At 49.2% G+C, this 16,543-nt stretch overlaps 1 protein-coding gene across 6 annotated transcripts in view; it reads left to right on the forward strand.

The window, feature by feature from the left end:
• The window catches only part of CRMP1 (collapsin response mediator protein 1), a 72,895-nt gene that overhangs the window by 3,704 nt on the left and 52,648 nt on the right, over nucleotides 1-16,543 (forward strand). The window contains exon 1 of one of the 6 annotated variants that reach the window (XM_004038386.5): nucleotides 775-1,159. The exons of 3 other annotated variants lie outside the window; for them this stretch is intronic. In XM_004038386.5, coding sequence (XP_004038434.1) covers nucleotides 1,121-1,159 — 39 coding nt within the window. In that variant the 5' untranslated portion in view covers nucleotides 775-1,120. Of the gene's footprint in view, nucleotides 1-774; nucleotides 1,160-1,571; nucleotides 1,998-16,543 lie in introns of those variants that run through there. 2 more of the 6 variants (XM_063705191.1, XM_004038389.5) reach the window with 2 other exon arrangements.

Below are 16,543 nucleotides of genomic sequence, written 5' to 3' on the forward strand. Positions count from 1 at the left end.
CCAGCTTGTCCCCAGGGCTGTGGAGACCTTGGTGCCAGTGGCCCAGCCCTCCAAACACCTGCTGTCTTGGAGGCAATTCTGTGGGGTGACCTGGTGGCCCCAGTGTCAGGCTGCTGTGTGATGAGGGAGCTGCTGTTGGAGTAGAACAGGTCAGCATTAATTAAGGCCTTACCCTTCTGTCCCTGCTGTTCCCTCTGCCAGTTATGGGGCTCCACCTTAGAGGCCCCCAGGGAGGGCTGGTTCAATGCTAGGATGGAGAGGGTGGCAGGGAGAGGCTTCGTGGTGGGGAAGGCATTGGAGATGGGTCTAGGGGAGTGGGCAGGCTTTTGTCTGGGGTAGACTATTCAGGGAGAGGGTACAGCGTGAATAAAGGCTTGGGGTCCGAGATGGAAAAAGTGCTTGGTGCATTCAGGGAGAGGCACTCGGGAAGGATAAACGGAGGCTATGGAAGGAGAGGCAAGAGGGGAGCGGTCCTTGGGCGCGATCCTGGAGGGCCAAGAACGTTCCCAGCAGCTTGGGCCGATCCTTGGCCCCCGTCCCACACTCCCTCCCCCCACACCCCCGCAGATGTTCCGGGGAGGCCTCCAGACGCGCGGCCACACACCTGTGGCGCCGCCCGCGGGCCCTGACCGCGCCGTCTTTTTCTTTTAAAGGAGCCCTGAAAACCATACTCTCTGGATCGCGAGAGCGAGGCCAGGGCCCGCCAAGGGCGTGTGCGCAGGGCGGGGGTCGGCGGGGCTGGGCGGGTGGGGGGCGGGGGGCGGAGTGGGAGATCGGAAGGGAAGCGCTTCCTGGTTCGAGCCGAGAGGGGCGAATCCGGCTTCGCTCCGCGCCGCCGGGAGGAGCTGTCTGCAGCCCCCTCCTCCCGCCCTCGCCTCTCCCTCCTCCTTCTCCCGCCCTCCTCGCCGATCCGGGCGGTGCTGGCAGCCGGAGCGGCGGCGGGCGGGCCGAGCAGCCGGGGCAGCCGCGCGTGGGCATCCACGGGCGCCGAGCCTCCGTCCCTGTCTCTATCCCTCCCGGGCCTTTGTCAGCGCGCCCGCTGGGAGCGGGGCCGAGAGCGCCGGACCGAGTCAGACAGCCCCGCAGGTCAGCGGCCGGGCCGAGGGCGCCAGAGGGGGCCATGTCGTACCAGGGCAAGAAGAGCATCCCGCACATCACGGTAAGCGGCCCCCGCCCCCGCCGCCCCGCGCTGGCCTTTGTGGGCTGGGAGTGGGCGCCCGGCAGGGTCCAGATCCACGGGGCGCCGGCAGGGCGCCCCCCGAGGCCTCCTGCGTCGCCGCGGGTGGGGCGGGGCCGGTCTCGGGATTTCAGCCCCCTCCCCCAGCCTCTGGGGACAATGGGGGTGGGGGAGCCCCGCATGGCGGGGCGGGGCTGGAGCCGGGAGTCCCTCTCCCCGCGGGCTTGCCGCCCCCTCCCCCCACGGGATGTGCCAGAGGATGGCGTGGACAGGGAGGATGCGGAGCCGAACAAAAGAGGGAGGGGCAGGGGTCCGAACCCCCTCCCCGCAGGCCTCGCGCGGGGGTGGGAGGGTGAGCTGAGCCTCCTTGGCTCGGCCCCCGCACCGTCCGGCCCATGCACCCCACAGCCCGGTACCTCCCCCGCCAGAGGAGGGAAAAAGATCAACCAGCGCTACCCACTCCCCGCCTTTACTGATGGAGTGGAAGTCCGGACCTAGGAACAGCGCCATGATGGAAGCTCGGTCCACCCCTCCTCGCAGCTAAAAATAACCTAATGGGGCGACGCTGGCGGCTGCGGCCCGGGAAGGGTTAATGCTCCGGACGCTGGGCCGCGAGAGGGTGGGGACGGTGGTGGAGGCAGAACAGCCGGGCTGCGTCCCTGGGTGTGGCCGGAAACAAAGGAACCCCCGTCTTTACGCTTTGTCTCGGGGTGGGGAGCTGAGGGCGCAGCGGTCAGGAGCTGGCCCTCCGCCCCAGTTCCTGCCTGGCATCAGCGTGGAGCCTGACTGTTCCTGAGGGATGCGGACCACTGGAGCCCATGTATGCAGGAGCAGCCCGGGGCCGGGAGGCGGGATTCTGGGCGTGGTGGAATCCTCCAGGGTGACTCCAGAGGTTTGACTACTGGAGACCCAGCCTGCTCATTTATGCAAAATTCAGGCTCCTGGACAGTCGCAGGGCACCTGCCAGAGGGCAGCCTTAGGTAGGCGGAGGGATTGACACTTGCACTCACCTGCCAGTGGCCCGTCCCGTGTATTGCAGGCCTGTTTCTTTAAATGGTGGCAGCAAGGCTTTGAGGGTGGCATTACCCACGTAAAGCTCCCTGAGGCTGGAGCATGGGCTGAGGGCTTCCACCACAGGAAGGTCAGGAGGGAACACAGGCCCCCTGCCTCCCCTGCACTGTCCTGCATCCGCCCCAGCTCTGGGCTGAGTCTTGAGTTAGAAAATTCCTCCTGGGCCCAGCCTCAGCTCTTGTCAGCAGGCCTCTGCCAAGCCCCCATCCAGAGGGTGGGCACCACCTCTTCTCCGTCTCTCAGCTCTGCCCTCTGAGACGCAGAGGTGTAAGCGGCCCATTCGTAAACACTAGTTGGTCGAGAATCACTAGAAGATATATGGTTGCTTCCTCCTGGGCAATGTGAGAAGAAGGCAGGTGATATTTGAGCAAGTCCCTGCCTTGGGACCCTCTAACCCTGCCTCCCAAGGGAACTGAGGCAGGTGATGGGGTCGGGGTGATGCAGTGACTCAGGAGTCAGGAGTTCTGGGTTTGAGGCTGTGTGCCCACAGAAGGTCTCTGCTGCTCTCAGGTCCCCAGTCTCCAAGGTGGAAACTTAATAGGATGGCCTGCAAGGCAGGTCTGTGGGATGCTGCCTCCGAAAGTGTGCAGTCCCAGTCTGCTAAGCTGAAGTGGTCACCGGGCCTACTGGCTGTCGCCTAGTAGGAGTGGAGATGCCTAGGCTTTTCCAGCCGATGGAGCTGGGTGTCTGATGCCTCTCTGAACCTCAGTGCTCTGCTGTACGATGTAGGCCCCTTCACATGACTCCTGAGCATCCTGGGTGACCCTCCAAAGCATTTAGTGTGCTAGGTGCATGGTAAGGGCTTCAGATCTGCTGACAGGTCTTGCTGCTTCAGTTCTTCATGTGAAACAATAGTCAACTTGTGTGTAAAGAGAGATCAAATGGGTGGTTCCAGCAGCCTCTAAAGGTGGTTTCAATGAGCATGGGAAGAAGAGAGGCTGCAAGTTATGCTTAGTTCCTGGGAAAGAGGGCCTTGATGAGGATCATTTGTGTTCATTTGGCCCACATCAGCCAGAAGGGTTTGTGGTTTTAAACAAATCAAAACCTTCAACAAATCAGAGAGGATCCACTTGTATGGGGCTTCACTGTGTAGGACCTTTCATCTTCCTGGGTACCTTTTGCTAATAACACACATACACGTGTTGTGACAGGAACCAGATCCCTGCCTTAAATGCCATGTAACAAATGAGTGAGCACTGTGGCTTTTCAAATGGCTGCACCTTAACCTGTTCCATAGTAGTCATTTGACAAGTTAATGCAAACCCATTGGCTGTTAGTGGGTTTGCATTAACTTGTCAAATGACTGCCATACCAAGCACAGTGCTGGGTGCCAGGAAGAGTGGGAAGGAGATGAATGGGTTTGCCCTGGCCCTTCTAGAGCTTAGCCAAGGCTGACATTTCAGCCTGAAGTGTTAGGGAAGTGTTAAGGGTATCATACGGCGGGGCGGAGGAAACTCCAGCAGGGACACTCAGCCTGTTCCTAGGGGAGACAGAGGGGACAGGAGGAGAGCAGGGTTCTTTGTGGAGCCCATGGGGCCCCAGAGGCAAAGGAGTTGGCATGCTGGAGAAACTGAAGGAAAGATGGCCTCGGGAGAGCCCACCCTCTGCTTCCCAGGGCAACCGCTGCACAGTTAGATCAAATCATGAAGGCAGTTGAGATGTTTCTGACAGCCATGGTGTGTGGCCTGTGGAGAGACCTGGGGGCTTGGAAAGGATCAAGTGTGGTTCATGGGAAGAAGTGCTGGTGTAGCAGGCATAGCTCTCAGCTTCATCCCCAGGTCCCCATCTGCTTGTTGCTGGGTCATCCTGTGCCCCTCTGAGCCTCAGCTGTCTCATCTGCACAGTGGGGATAAGGGTGTAGCTTTGCCAATGAGTTCAGAGCCTGGAGAGGTGGGAGCTAGAGTGGGGGAGGTGAAGGGGCATCACAGGCAGGGGCGCAGCATGGGCAAAGGCAAGGAGGCTGATCGTTCTGCTCATGTTGACGATGATGGTGGTGTCTTCCTCTTTTTTCCATCTCAGCCTTTTTCTGAGATAATATAGTAGCTGGTTAGAGACGGAAGAGCAAAAAAGCAGAAACACTTAGCTCCTGCCCCCAAGGACTGTGTGAAATATTTATAAAGCTCTCTTTCATGAGTGTCTTTTTTTTTTTTTTTTTTTTTTTTTTTAATGAATGGCACACTTGGGGATTAACTTAGCTGAAGCGGCTTCTTGTGCCCACTGCAGTGAGTAGAGCATCCTGGGTGTGGCTCTGAGCAAACAAAGGCACATGGCTTCCTAGCCCTGCAGAAGCTGTTGGCTCTGAATAGAGCTACCAAAGTGGGGAGGCCTGCTCAGTTGTGAGAGGAGTAAAGAGTGTCCACCATGATGATGACGGGGTATTATTAAAAATGAAGCTTCATGAGTACCGATCACATGTGTTTTTGCTCTAGTCCAAGCATTCGGCACAATTGCCATTATCTCTCACCTAGTTCTATGCATGGAACTGTGAGAAAGGCAGCCTAGGTAGATCACCCCTCTTTCCCAAAGAGTAAACTGAGGCTCAGAGAGATTCAGAGGCTTGTAAACGTTCTTCATTGGCCAGTGGAGGAAGGAGAGCTTACATTCAAGCAGGGAGGATAGGTGGGCTGGTCTGCGTGCTAGGAAAACCACTGCCCGTGTGTGTGTGTGTGTGTGTGTGTGCATAGTTGTGTGTGTGAGTGCCAGTGTGTATGTCAATGTAAGTGTATGTCTGTGGTGTGTAAATGTGTTTGTGTGTGGGTGTGGGGGTGTGTGTGTGTGTTTGATTAAACAGTGAAAATGATCAGGAAAGAAAGATCAAGTAAAAATCACATCAGGCTGGATTAGTTGCTCTAATTTGCAAGTATGCAAAAAATGTGTGAGGCCTATTATGCTTTGTCCCAAGGGTGACATTCAGCCTATCTATGGATACCCAGTTGATTCCCTGCCTTTTTACACAAAGGATTTGAGATGTCCACAGTGATTTGTCATGCATATGGTGAAATCAGATGGAAGTCGAATAGCAGGACTGAGGATCAAGGAAGGACAGAACAAATGTGCCAGTGATTAGGATACTGGAGTGGCCATGATTAATCATCCACTACTGACTCTGAGCATCTGTCCTCTAGGGCAGAGAAGCAAACACCCTCCATGATGTCAAGGTCATGATCAGAGAGGAAGAAGTAGACCATTTTTAGGGAAAACATTATTTTGTTTAAATCAAATTCTTAAAAATATCTCAGAGGGGACATAAAAGTGAAAGTGACATAACTATACCACCTTAACCGTGAATGCCCATTTCTTCTAATAAACTTGGCCAAGACTGAATATATGGAGCACACACAATACAACATACATGAGTGTGCATGGCACATAGTAAATATCTAACAGGTCATAGCTCTGTTCTGAAAACTCAGGCTGTGTCTTTGAGGAAATGAAAATTCAGACTGGTAGCTAACCAGCAGGTGTGGTGGGCAAGCATGTGTGTGTGTGTGTGTGTGTGTGTGTGTGTGTGTCCCTGACCATAATTATCTTGCCATCTAAGTGAAAAAGTGCATGCACATAAAACAACTTAAGAAAGACTAAAGGGTGCCTGTAATCCCAGCACTTTGGGAGGCCAAGGTGGGCAGATCACTTAAGGTCAAGAGTTTGAGACCAGCCTGGCCAACATGGTGAAACCCTTTCTCTACTAAAAATACAAAAATTAGCCAGGCATGGTGGCGGGCACCTGTAATCCCAGCTATTCGGGAGGCTGAGGCAGGAGAAATTGCTTGAACCTGGGAGGCAGAGGTTGCAGTGAGCTGAGATCATGCCACTGCACTTCAGCCTGGGCGACAGAATGAGACTCTCTCAAAAAAAAAAGAAGAAAGAAAGAGAAAGATAGAAAGACAGGAAGGAAGGGAGGGAGGAAGGAAGGAAGGAAGGGAGGAAGGAAGGAAGGAAGGAAGGATGGAAGGAAGGAAGGAAAGCAGGCAGGCTGCGGAACAGGGCACAGGTGTCAGAGGAATTCAGAGAAGAGATGACTCAGCCCTGGCAGAAGCAACAAGAGATGGCTTCTTGGGGTTTGGAGGATGACATCAGCCAGGTGTTGAGGGACTTGATTGGTTGAGGGAAGGGAAGGGCATGCAAGGTGGGTGGAATATTTCACACAGGTGAATCAGAGGATGCAGAACTGGAAATACATGTGAATTGGTGGGGCTATGGGGGGATTCTATAAAGCTTTGGAAATCAGGCAGAATGCACCCAAGGGGATGGAAATAACACGTGGGTTCTAAGTGTGTCTTAGATATGAATGGGTTATTTGATGTTGAACAAGTCACTTTCTCTCCCTGGGCCTCGGATTCCTTTTCTGGACAGGGAGAGTTGGATTAGATAATTCAGTTCTAAGTTCTAGGCCACTCTGATCTTCTTCTTTGGTTAATAGGAAGGCACTGGAAGTTCTTGAGGTAAGAGGCTGTTATTATGAAAGCAGCTTGTAGGAATGTGGATTCTGAACTCAGACTATCTGGCTTTGAATCCTGGCTGTTTTACTTACTAGCTATGTAATTGGACAAGTCACTTATTCTTTCTATGCGTCAATTTTATCTGTACAGATTTATGTTTGGAAATCAGAATGATATTTCCTAAGATTTTTTCCCCACAGAATTAAATGACTTAATATGTGTAAGATGCTTAAAATAGTGCCTGCACATATTAAATGCAATGTGGATTAGCTCTTATTATTATTACCGTGGGATGGTGTATTAGCTTTGCTCCATAGCACACAACCCCAAGGTCTCAACAATATACACTTATTTTTTGCTCATGCTACATGAGGGCTGTGGGTTGGCTGTAACTTTGCCCCTGTTTACTGGTGGGTAGTGAGTCTGCTCTGTGCATCTCCTCACTTTGAGACCCAGGCTGAAGGGGAAGAAAAGCACAAGAGATTGGCAGCAACCTGAAATATCTTTAAGAACTTCTACTCAAATATAGCATATTTCACATCTGCTGATAGTGTACTGGCCAAAGCAAGTTGTATGATCAAGCTCTAAATCGGTGGGAGAGAAGCACAAAGTCAGTCTTTCTAGAGGAGATGTGAGGATTGAATGTGAAAGTTCTGACACGTAAAAGATGCTAATACACACCCGTGGAAGCTGATGATGAGGTGGTCAGGAAGCACAGGGATTGGGTTTGGAAGAAAAATCCCACCATTGGTTCTTAGGTTGAATTGGATTTGGTAGCAAGCTCGAAATTGAGGTGTCTCAATGGACAATAAGGAATAGATTGGAATGAGGGTGAGAGGCAAAGGACAGAGATAGATATTAGGGGCCCATGTACAAAAGGTATTGGTAGAAGACAGAAAAATGCAAGCTATTTCAACAACCAGTGGTTCTCAGCCTGTGTGCTGTGAGCACAGTGGTGTACTCAAAAAAATTCTCTGCAGATGTGTGGCTAAATTTTGATCAGCGTTTAAAATTTATGTTTGCTACAACCAAGTCTACAAATTATTGTAGCATCTCTCAGGTGGAGCCCTGAGTATTCACAAGCAGAGAGATGTTGAATAGAGTCTAATTTGCTGTAAGTAAAAGTCAGCTCTCGCCATGGAAGAGGAACACCGGAGGACTTTGCCCTGAGAGCATATAAAAGAACATGGTCAGGGCAGTGGACAGCACCATGGTGCTGAACGGTAACCAAGTGCGATGAGAGCTATGATAGACCTGTAAGACAGCAACAGTCACACTGTAGTGGGAGGGCATGGTGATGGTTGCAGACTTACTTGGTGTAATTTTAGGTCTTCAATCCTTCAAGAATGCTGCAACATTTTATATGATTTGAAAGTATGTCCTGAGTACAGTAAGGTTGAGAACCATTGCCCTAGAGAGCTGTAATGACCAAATCATAGCTTTGCTCTGAGAAGAAACAACTCTGAATTGGTGTTGGTAGTTTGGGAAGTGGAGTGGGATCTTGGATGCTTCATGGAAAAGTTGGTCTAGAGAACAAGAGCAAGCAGCTAAAAGGAAGAAAGCAATGTTTGTGGATATATGAGGTTGTAGTTCCCCACTCCTTCCTTGGGCCTGTGTCCCAGGCATCCAGAGCATTCGCCTTGACCTGGCACACCATGTGTGGCCCTCTGCCTTTGTATCAGCTGTGTCCATTCTCTATAAAGGATCCCTCCTCCTGGGCTGGGGGTGGTGGGCACTTCAATTTCAGTAACTTTGGCTTGTTGCTCATGTCCATCTGCTCCGCTTGACCATGGATACTTGGAAGACTGGGAAATTGTCTGATTCTCCTCAGGAGCCCCTCAGGAACACTGGGGATTCACAGCAGGGATGCCACACTGTGTGAGTGAGTGAATGGGACCAAGATTGTGGACTTCCTTGCTGAATGAGGTTTCAGCCACAGCTGCATTTAGTCTTCCTTAACAAGGCACTATCTATGGATTTAACATGAAGGTAGTTACTATGCAGAATGAGATGAAGGTGGCATGAGGAGTTTTGGAGCTCAAAGCGAAAAGAAGGTGTGGGGGCCCCTGAAGTGGTGCTTTGACAATGGGGAGAGGGCAGATCTGGTTTAGTCATGGGCTTCACTGCATTTCACGTGGAATGGGAAGCTTTTGCAAAAGGTACTTTTTACACACAAGTGGGATTGTCAGATTGCACATCTTGTGCTCTGCCCAGGGCCTTGACTAAATAATGACCTGGCATTGGAACTTGGAGTCAATTCCATGGGAAGACTCATTGGATCTGATGCAGAATTACATACAGCAAAAAGGTGGCTATTTGAGGAAATTTTGAACCTGCCCCCAAATTATGTTGCCATGTATTTTTAAATCATACCGTATCCATAGACCCTTAGGGCTTAAGGTCTAGTAAAATCTCAGCAAATGTTTGATTTCTATAACCTCAATGTTGAATGGAACTTTTAAATTATGTAAAATTTTATGTTGTACAATTAAGGAGGAAGGAAAAAGTGTCTGTCTACTGCTTCTCCCCTGCCCCCACCATTCTCCCCTCAGTGCAGAAATTCCCAGTATGTTCTCTGCATACCTCCAATGACAGGGAGATCACCACTTTACATGGCAACCTGCTTTACTCTAGTACAGCTCTGTTGTTGGAAGGCTCTTCCTTATGTAGAGTGGGATTCTGCCTCGTGCCTTACTTTTGTTCTCAAGAGTCTTCCCAAGTTTCTTCTTCCACACTGCTATTCCTAGAGGCACTGGAAGATGTTTCTCCATTACTTAGGACCTTCTCTTTTTCAAAACCACTCCAATTCTTTATTCCTCCTCTATCATGATTTCCGCATATGGTGTTAGGTTTTCCTTTACTTTCTTTCATTTTCCTTTCCTTTCATCTCATTTTTTTTGCTATATTTTATTTCTGAACATGCAGAATAAAAAGGAATCCAAATAAAACTTTAATTACTGGGAACCTCTTAAACGAGTTTAAAGGCTTCCTAAGACCATCAACTCCTCTGAGAAGCTGATAAAAGCAATCGAAGCTTTTTCCTGCATCCTCAAATGCATGAACATTTGGCATAGAATGTTAGAGCATTTGGCATAGAATGTTAAACTTCATAGGACAGTGTTCAGTGTATTGGGTGCTTTTACATATTATTTCAAGTAATCTTGTGAGGTAGGTATTTTGATGGGTTCCATTTATAGATGAGGAAACTGAAGCCAACAGAGATTAAGTATCTTGCCAAAGATCACCCCGCTAAGAAGCTATGTGGCAATAAGCTGCCATCTCTGGTGCCAAGGATTTCAGTCTCATGGGGGAAATAAGATATATTACAATGAGCTGGAAAATGAGTGTCGTGAACAAATGCTGACCAGAGATGCAAGCCTCATGTTGTGGGAACTCCAAGGAGTGACCTTGTGATCGTGGACTCAAGACACTGCACGTGACTAAGGAGTTGGAAAGCAATGAGCAGAGCAGATGTGGCCAGAGATCCATGCTGCAGGGAGGCCATAGAGGAAGGCACAGGTTGTGAAGGTGCAGTTAGGGAGGCAGAGCATGGTGTGCGTAGATAGATGTGGTGGGGCGCGGCCGAGAGAGGGCCGGGCTCAGGCCTGGAAGAGCCTAGGAGGTGTGCTTTGTCCTACAGATGAGGACAAGCTGGTGAAGGATTTTGAGGAGAAGCGAGGCATGGTTGGATTTGCATTTCAGAAAGGTCACTCTGCCTGTCATATGGAGTGGACAAGTTATGTGGCAGGGAGGTGGGGTGAGGGCTTATCTGGGGCAGGTGCATTGGGAGGTGAAAGTCAGTAGGTAGGTATTATAACAGTTCCAGAGTAGATGCAACAAGATCTAAAAAAGAGTTAGGTTTGAGGTGGGACAGATTAGAGATAAGCTGAAAATGGAACTGAGCATTTTAATGAGATGTTACCCCATGTTGCAAGGATTAAAAAAAAATAAGGCACTGTGCGAAGTGCTATCCGTGGATTCATTTCACATTCAAAATTTTCCTCTGCATTTGATGGGAAACAGAAGCACAGAGAGGTGAACTCACCCATGTGACAGAGTTTGGAGGTGTGGGGCCACGTAAGAGCCTAGGTAGTCTGCCCTCTGCACCCATGTCGTTAGGTGCAGTCTGGCCTCTGCATTCATATCCAAACATCACCTCTTTGTTAAATGAGCATGTAATGAGAGAGTAAATATAAGCACCTGGCTCCCAGGAGGCATTGGCAGTGTTTATTATGTGACAGGTCTCTGCATGTAATGTCTTTCCCCTAGAAAGCCTTTTGCAGTTTTCAGAGGCCTTTAATCTGCCTTAACCACTTTTGACCACATTCACGATAATCGTGTCAAGAGGGCAGGTGAGGTGCAAGGCCTGGGGTATGTACTTGATAAACACTGAACAGATAAGTGTAGTCTATTACTGCCTGTCCCTGTTTTACAGAGTGGGGAACTGAGGCTCAGATGTATCAACTAGGTACACTGAAGAGAACACTGTACTAGTCTCACCACCGAGAGGCCGTGGGGTGGTCTCTGTGTAGGTGCCAGGTGGAATTCGGTTCAAATCCTAGCTGCTGTACCATCTCTTGGCTGTGTGACCTTGAGCAAATTACTTCTGAGTTTCCTCACTTGTCGTACTTATTCCCACTTTTAAGGTGATTTAAGAATTAAAAATGAAAACCCATGTAATGCAGAACTGATCCTTAATATGAGTTCAAGGAATGTGCACTTCTTAAGGCAAAGGAGTTCTGTTCAGATTTCTTTCTATAAAGCAAGAAGCACAGACCAGAACACAGAGAAATGGGTCAAGTTACCGATCACACATGCAGCTAGCATCGTCTTTCCCTATGCAGTGTGCAGGCCCTGCCCACTCTTAGGGTTGTGACAGAGGTGTGCTGTTTTAAAATCAGATATTCAGTCCATCAGGGAGTGCTCCCTGGAAGTCTGCTGGTACAGTGGGACCTGAAATTGTGCACTTATAACTGCAGTTATCATGGAAACAGGCATAATCTCGGGAAAAAAAAGTCCTGCAGTCCATGGGGACTACCTGTATCTCCCATTCATGAAAGGGGGAAAGCCACCCTGTCCCCTATGCGTGAGAGGGGGAATGAATGTGTGTTAATTAGATTCAGGCTCATACCAGTTGCCACTTCTTGGGTTGCATTCCTGGATAGTGTGGCAAAGGGCCACTGGCTGACATGCTGTCGTCCCCGGAGGCAAAATCAAAGGCAAATGGATGGTTTCTGTGAATAAATATGAGTGTGCAGCTGGATGGGATGGCAGCACTTGCCGTTGCAAGGAGGCCAGAGCGGGGAGCTTGCTCAAGGGGAAGGCTCTGGTTATTCAAGGTAGGGACCAAGTCATGGAAGTTTGATGTATTTGAGCTATAAAACCTCTCATGCAGCAACCCCTGTGGCTCCCAGCACAGAACCTTTATGATGTATTAATTTGCTTTGATGCGATGATGCTGCCTAACAAACACCCCCGCTAGACTCTGTGCCTTACAGCAACAAATATTTATTTATGGCAATGGGTTTGTGGGTGGTAGATGCTTAGCAGGGCTCAACTCGATTTGTCTTCAGTCTTCTGTTGGGGTCAGGTGTGCTCCTCAAATCCTCTCATTCTGGGGCTGCCACTCCTTGGGTCCTGTGGTTTTCATGGCAGGAGGTGGACTGTCAGGGAAAGCTGAACCCATCTGCCCCTTAAAGCTTGTGCTCAGACTGGTGCACTCCCAGCCAAAGCAGGTCACATGGGCAGCACACCCACAGTCAGTGGGGCAGGCGGCTGCACTGCACCCACTTTGGGGCATGGTGAGGACTTGCCACAGAGGGTCTGTGTTGAAATTGTCTGGGGATGTTTGTTAATAATATAAATTCCTGGCTTGTAATCTAGATCTGGTGAATGAATATCTTGATAAAAGCCCCGATGGGAATTTTTAGCAGGCAATTCCAGGGCATTCTGAGGACCAGCTGGGCCATGCTGTCGTGCTGTCAGTTTTCAGAAGCAGGGTGGCGGGGGGCTATGCCTACCGATCATCTTGAAGTTTTGAATTGCGAATATCAGCCTCAACATCATGAGTATGTGGCCTTTAAAGGACTAAAAACTTTCAAAACCCACCTTGACATTTCCTTTGTTCTAAAAGAAAGCAGTTCCCCCTGCATTCAATGCTTGGATAAGCACATTTCTACAAAATGGGCTCCCTTGATCTTTTTGAGGCTCATTTCCCTGCTTGCTCTTTGGAAAGAAAGGGTTTCTTCATCTTTCTGGAAGAGACTGGTCAGTTAGTTACCCTGAGCTTTCGTGCCCTTCCCACTGAGGAATCAGGCAACCTCATCTGAATTTGCGTGACCTCTGAGACCCTAGGTTGACACCCACCTGTTCGTGATTGCAATGACTGCTCTAGTGGGGGCCATGGGAGTTGCTTGCCCTCACCCCAACTTCCTGGGGTGGGAGAATTAAAGTATTGGAAATAGTGTAAGGTCTTCATCTACCAACACTGAAATGTACTTGCCAACTATGTCCACTCGGAAACATAAGTCATGATTATTTTGACTCTGCAAGGCCAAAAGAAGAAGTTTTGAAACAAAACTTTTTTTTTTTTTTTTTTTTTTTGAGATGGAGTCTCACTCTGTCACCCAGGCTAGAGTGCAGTGACGTGATGTCGGCTCACTGCAAGCTTTGCCTCCCAGGCTCATGCCATTTTCCTGCCTCAGCCTCCCAAGTAGCTGGGACTACAGGCGCCTGCCACCATGCCCAGCTAATTTTTTGTATTTTTTAATAGAGACGGGGTTTCACTGTGTTAGCCAGAATGGTCTTGATCTGCTGACCTCATGATCCACCCGCTTCGGCCTCCCAAAGTGCTGGGATTACAGGTGTGAGCCACCGCGCCTGGCTGAAACAAGACTTTTTTAAGAAGCTGAGGAAGAAAAGCAGTAAGAAACTATATATAAGGTTGGATGTGGTAGGGGGCTGAGGGGTCTTCAGCATCAGGGTTTGGAGAAAACTCACGGTCTCTGTGTCCAGTGTCAATTCAGGACCGCGGACAGCACCAATCCCCACCTGTTCCTCACCTACCCACAGTACCTGGAACTTTTAGAAGACCGTGTCTCTGTATCTAATGTTTATTTGGCTGGAATGTTTCCCTTCTCCTCTCCCAATTTTTCTAGATTTCTGAACTCCTATTTATATTTTGGAACTCAGCTCAAATTTCCCCTCATTGATGACATAGTCACGGTCTTTTCTCTGTCACCGTAATAACAGCTTTGGTTCTCTCCTATTTTTCAGATAGCCAAGGTTGCTATACCAGTGATTTTTGGGTAGAGGTTGATTGGATAAGAATAGCATCCCATCTCTTTTTTTTTTTTTTCCTAAAATCTAGACCTTAATAGATTTTATATGCCTTCTGACAGCCACCTTCATGGTGGAGATGACAGATTTATTCCCACCATGCAGGAGGGAGAACAGAACCCGGGGAGGTTTAATGCCTCAGTCAGGAATAGACAGTGATGCAGAACATTCACTGTCATCCAGAACCTCCCCTCTGAGCTGAGGCTGACTGTGGTTGCTGCTGTTTGTTTTTTTGTTCTGTGGATAAAAATGCCTGAAGCTTTAAAGGCTAGTTTTTGTAAGCAGAGCTCAACCTAATGCTTAATGTTTGTGAAAAAGAACAAAAGCGTCCTGCCAATGTCAGCTGTCTCCTCCCAGTGGGGGCTGGATGGGAGATAACAGTAGGTTTGGAGAAGAATCCCTTTCTCTTGCCTGGCTGCTCCTCTGACTCATGAGACATTTGGCAGTAGAGACAGGAATGCAGCCCAGCAGGGTTTTGGTAGAGTCTTCGCGAGGACGCCTTCCTGCAGCATCTGCAGTGTGCAGGCTTTGCACTTGCCAGGCTTCTCTCCCAGCTAGTGGGGTTAGGTTTTCAGAAATTTGAAAAGCAGAAAAGAGAGATTTATTATGTGTCCATGTATTCTTTTCTCCCTTTGTTTCTCTCTTCTCTCCTTTCCTCCTCCTTCCATCTTTCCTTTCCTCTTTATCCTTCTTTTACCTCATCTTCCTTTTCTCTCCTTTGCACTCCCTCTCTCTTTTCAAACATTCTTTTTCTTCTTTCTCTGTATTTCCTTGTCTCTTGTCTGTTGCCTCCCTCTTCCCCTCCTGCCCAGCAAACATCTGCTAAATACTGTGTAAGGGTCCTGGCTGGTTCCTGAGGATATAGAGATGAAATACACAGAACTTCCCTGGCCATGAAGGGGTGTCCAGCTCAATGAGAGATGGGCACATGAACTGTGACCATTGGGGGAAGGTTTTGCATTGGGAGACAGCTGTGCATTATACTGGCGGTTAGATCATGGGTATGGACCCCAAAGTCTCCATAGGGGAAGCCAATGACTCCAGATCCACTTCATTTTGAATTCCTAATAGAGAATTTTGTAGTTTGTTTTTCTCCTCACATTTTATTATCTAGCACTTTTGTTCATGCTTAAAACTTCCTGGAAGATATTTGAGCAGCTGTAGTAGCTGAATGATACTTCATTACTGGTGTGGTTATACCATTGTAATTAATTCTGGATCACATCTTTGTGTATCATTTTGTGACCCTGTTTTGGATATTTTCTAGAGGACAAATTCCCAGCACTAAATTTATGGGTCAAAGGACATGAACATTGTTAAGGCCTTTGATACCTGTTGCAAACTTGGCTGCTACACATTCTTACTGAGGAATCCCAGCTTTGAGGAGAAGATAAAGACGATTCCTTCCCCTTCCATTTCCACCCAGCGCTCATGTGATGTCTTAGCTTGGAAATGTTTCTATGTTCGGTTCCTCCCTGATGAAAACCCCTCCATGACCTTCACCACGGAGCCCAGACTCCCCTTTACACACGGCACTGGGGTCCCTGAGATCTGGCTTCTGCAATCCTTTCCAGATTCCGCACTTTGAGGTCACCCTTCAGCCAAAGAAGACCACTTACAGATCCCCAGGCATGCCAGGCTGCTTCTGACCTCTGTGTCTTTCCCCATGGAATATGGTCTGGATCTTTGTCCCCACCCAAATCTCAAGTTGAATTGTAGTGCCCAGTATTGGAGGTGGGGTCTGGAGGGAGGTGATTGAATCACTGGGGCGGATTTCCCCCTTTGGTGCTGTTCTTGTGATAGTGAGTGAGTTCTGAGGAGATCTGGTTATTTAAAAGTCTGGTACCTCCCCACTCTCTCTCTTCTTCCTGTGAGGTGCTCACCCCCCACCCCCCACTTTGCCTTCAGCCATGATTGTAAGTTTCCTGAGGCCTCCCCAGAAGCCAAGCAGATGCCAGCATCATGCTTCCTGTACAGCCTGCAGAATCATGAGCCAATTAAACCTCTTTTCTTTTCTTTACAAATTACCCAGTCTCAGGCATTTCTTTATGGCATTGTGAGGATGGACTAATACACCGTGTGCTTCCCTCTCTCAGGATCCCTTTTTGCCTTTGCTGTGTGGCTAATACCTACTCATCCTCTAAGCTTAGAGGGAATGCTTTTCCCCTTAGCAGGGTTGATGTGGAGGCTGCCTCCATGCTCTGTGGCCCTCTGCATTTCCTACACTGGCGGCAAAGGCCAGCTGTTGACTTAGCCTCCCTCACTGGCCTGAGCACCCCTTGAGGGCACAAGCTGCATTTAAGCTGCTTACACCCATCCTTAAACAATGATTTATAGAGTGGAGTTCTAGCCACAGAAAATGGCAGAGAATGAACAATGAGCTCTTCACCTGCCAGGCCTGGGCTGAGTAAGCACTTCAAATACATGCCTAGGACGCAGAGCCAATTATCCCCATCTCACAGACAAGGAAACTGAGGCTCAGTAAGTCACATGGATAATAAGTGAAGTCAGGATCCAA

The sequence above is a fragment of the Gorilla gorilla genome, chromosome 3 (genome assembly GCF_029281585.2).
Source record: "Gorilla gorilla gorilla isolate KB3781 chromosome 3, NHGRI_mGorGor1-v2.1_pri, whole genome shotgun sequence".
Taxonomy (NCBI): domain Eukaryota; kingdom Metazoa; phylum Chordata; class Mammalia; order Primates; family Hominidae; genus Gorilla; species Gorilla gorilla.